Source organism: Chanos chanos, chromosome 3, assembly GCF_902362185.1.
Source record: "Chanos chanos chromosome 3, fChaCha1.1, whole genome shotgun sequence".
Lineage (NCBI taxonomy): Eukaryota > Metazoa > Chordata > Actinopteri > Gonorynchiformes > Chanidae > Chanos > Chanos chanos.
The window spans coordinates 1,462,501-1,465,000 of NC_044497.1; the positions used below are offsets into that span (position 1 = coordinate 1,462,501).

The 2,500-nt window shown below is 42.2% G+C and overlaps 1 protein-coding gene across 1 annotated transcript in view; it reads right to left on the reverse strand.

Annotated features, from left to right (window-relative positions):
* Window positions 1-1,377: 1,377 nt before the first annotated feature.
* Window positions 1,378-2,500, reverse strand: part of eps8l1b (EPS8 signaling adaptor L1b) — a 12,020-nt gene continuing 10,897 nt past the window's right edge. The window contains exons 13-15 of the mRNA XM_030767084.1: window positions 2,137-2,299; window positions 1,701-1,833; window positions 1,378-1,482 (exon numbers count right to left, since the gene is read on the reverse strand). Of these exons, the coding sequence (XP_030622944.1) occupies window positions 1,396-1,482; window positions 1,701-1,833; window positions 2,137-2,299 (383 nt within the window). The 3' untranslated portion in view covers window positions 1,378-1,395. The remainder of the gene's footprint in view (window positions 1,483-1,700; window positions 1,834-2,136; window positions 2,300-2,500) is intronic.

Consider the following 2,500-nt stretch of genomic DNA (forward strand, 5'->3'; position numbering starts at 1 on the left):
CAGTACACACACAGTACACACAGTACACACAGTACACACACAGTACACACACAGTACACACAGTACACACACAGTACACACACAGTACACACACTACACACAGTACACACACAGTACACACAGTACACACACAGTACACACACAGTGCACACAGTACACACAGTACACACACAGTACACACACTACACACACTACACACAATACACACACAGTACACACAGTACACACACAGTACACACAGTACACACACTACACACAGTACACACACAGTGCACACACAGTACACACACTACACACAGTACACACAGTACACACACAGTACACACACAGCACACACACAGTACACACACAGTACACACACAGCACACACACAGTACACACACAGTACACACACAGTACACACAGTACACACACTACACACAGTACACACACAGTGCACACACAGTACACACACAGTACACACACTACACACAGTACACACACAGTGCACACAGTACACACAGTACACACACAGTACACACACAGTACACACACAGCACACACACAGCACACACACAGTACACACACAGTACACACACAGTACACACAGTGCCCTCCTGGACAGAACCACACAAGTCCCATCCAAACTATCATGCAAAGACTGTGTCGCAGTGCTGATACATTAATCAGTCCTGATATAGTCTGAGATGTCAGGATATGTGAATAAGGAACTGTGAATAAGGAACTGTGAATAAGGAACTATTAATGAGGAACTGTGAATAAGGAACTGTTAATGAGGAACTGTGAATAAATGAAGGATGAAGGATCTGGACCACAGGGTTACTTAAACTAGACCTAAAAATATAATAAAACTGTTTTATTATCTGTAATCTATATTATTATTTTTATTATTATCCATTAATTTATTAATTTATATTATTATCCATGGCTTAGAGAACAACACTCACAGGTCTCGTGGTGGAATAACTGTCCGTGGAGTAAAAATCAGACTCAACACACAGGTACACAGAGATACAATATATTAATTTATTCATTTAAATCTGTCAAGAAGAATTTCACTGGACTTTCAGATGATTTTGATTGGAATACTAATAATATAATATAATTATATACTTATAATATAGTTTACAGAGACAACACTGTGCAATAACCAACATGTGTGTGTGTGTGTCTATATGACTCTGTGTGTGTGTGTGTGTGTGTGTGTATATGTCTATATGTCTGTGTGTATATATGTCTATATGTCTGTGTGTGTGTGAATATATCTATATGTCTGTGTGTGTGTGTATATATCTATATGTCTCTGTGTGTGTGTTTGTGTGCTTGTGTGTCTGTGTGTGTGTGTCTGTGTCTGTGTGTGTGTGTGTGTGTGTGTGTGTGTGTTAGAGAAAGAGATCACAGTGTTCCAATCTCCATGTTGTGATCAACTTTCATCTTCTGTTTCTCCATAACGGCCTCCAACTCAGTGGCCTTCCGAGCATCCTGGGAGAGAGACAGAACAAGAGAGAGAGAGACAGAGAGAGAGAGAGAGAGAGAGATGGGGGCAGAGAACAGAAAAGAATTGATCTGATTTAGTACTTGACACTGTGAATTGTGTGTGTGTGTGTATCTGTGTGTGTGACTGTGTGTGTGCATGTGTGTCTGTCTGTTTGTGTGTGTATCTGTGTGTGTATGTGTGTGTGCGTGAGTGTGTTTGTTACCTCAAGCAATGCTTTCTGCACTGTGAGTTGACTGTAGACTCTGGCGCCCTCCTCTGGAATGACAGCGCGCAGTTCTTCCTTATTCAAAGAGAACAGCTGTGCTCCTGTCAGCACCCGCAAACACTGCACCGTCCTACACACACACACGCACGCACACACACACACACACACACACACACACACAAACACACAATAATTACAGTCCGAAGAAAGTCCGATATGCTCACTTATTTGTGTGTGTGTGTGTGTGTGTATGTGTGTGTGAGTGTGTGTGTGTGTGTGTGTGTATGTGTGTGTATGTGTGTGTGAGTGTGTGTGTGTGTGTGTGTGTATGTGTGTATGAGTGTGTGTATGTGTGTGTGTGTGTGTGTGTGTGTGTGTATGTGTGTGTGTGTGTGTGTGTGTGTGTATGTGTGTGTGTGTGTGTGAGACTCACGGTTCACTAAAGCCTTTAGCCCGTAACCACTCCTCCACCTCTGCAGAGCTGGAGTGATAGTCCAGAGGAACAGACGTGTCAGTGGAACGAGGGATGACCAGAGGACGAGAAACAGACTTCCCGTTCGTCAGCCTCTGGAGGAGTTCATCATTCACCTGCATCACTGAGGGAGAGAGAGAGAGAGAGAGGACCAATTTCAGAAATTATTGTAAATGCTTTATTTGTTATATCACTATACTGTTAATTATTAAAATGAATGACGTTGAAGCATGTTGTTTCAGCTGTAAAATAGCATTAAATACTGAAATAGAATCAGAGGAACATAGTGTCTCGTTAGTTTTGCCATTTGGAGAGCTTGCCGTCG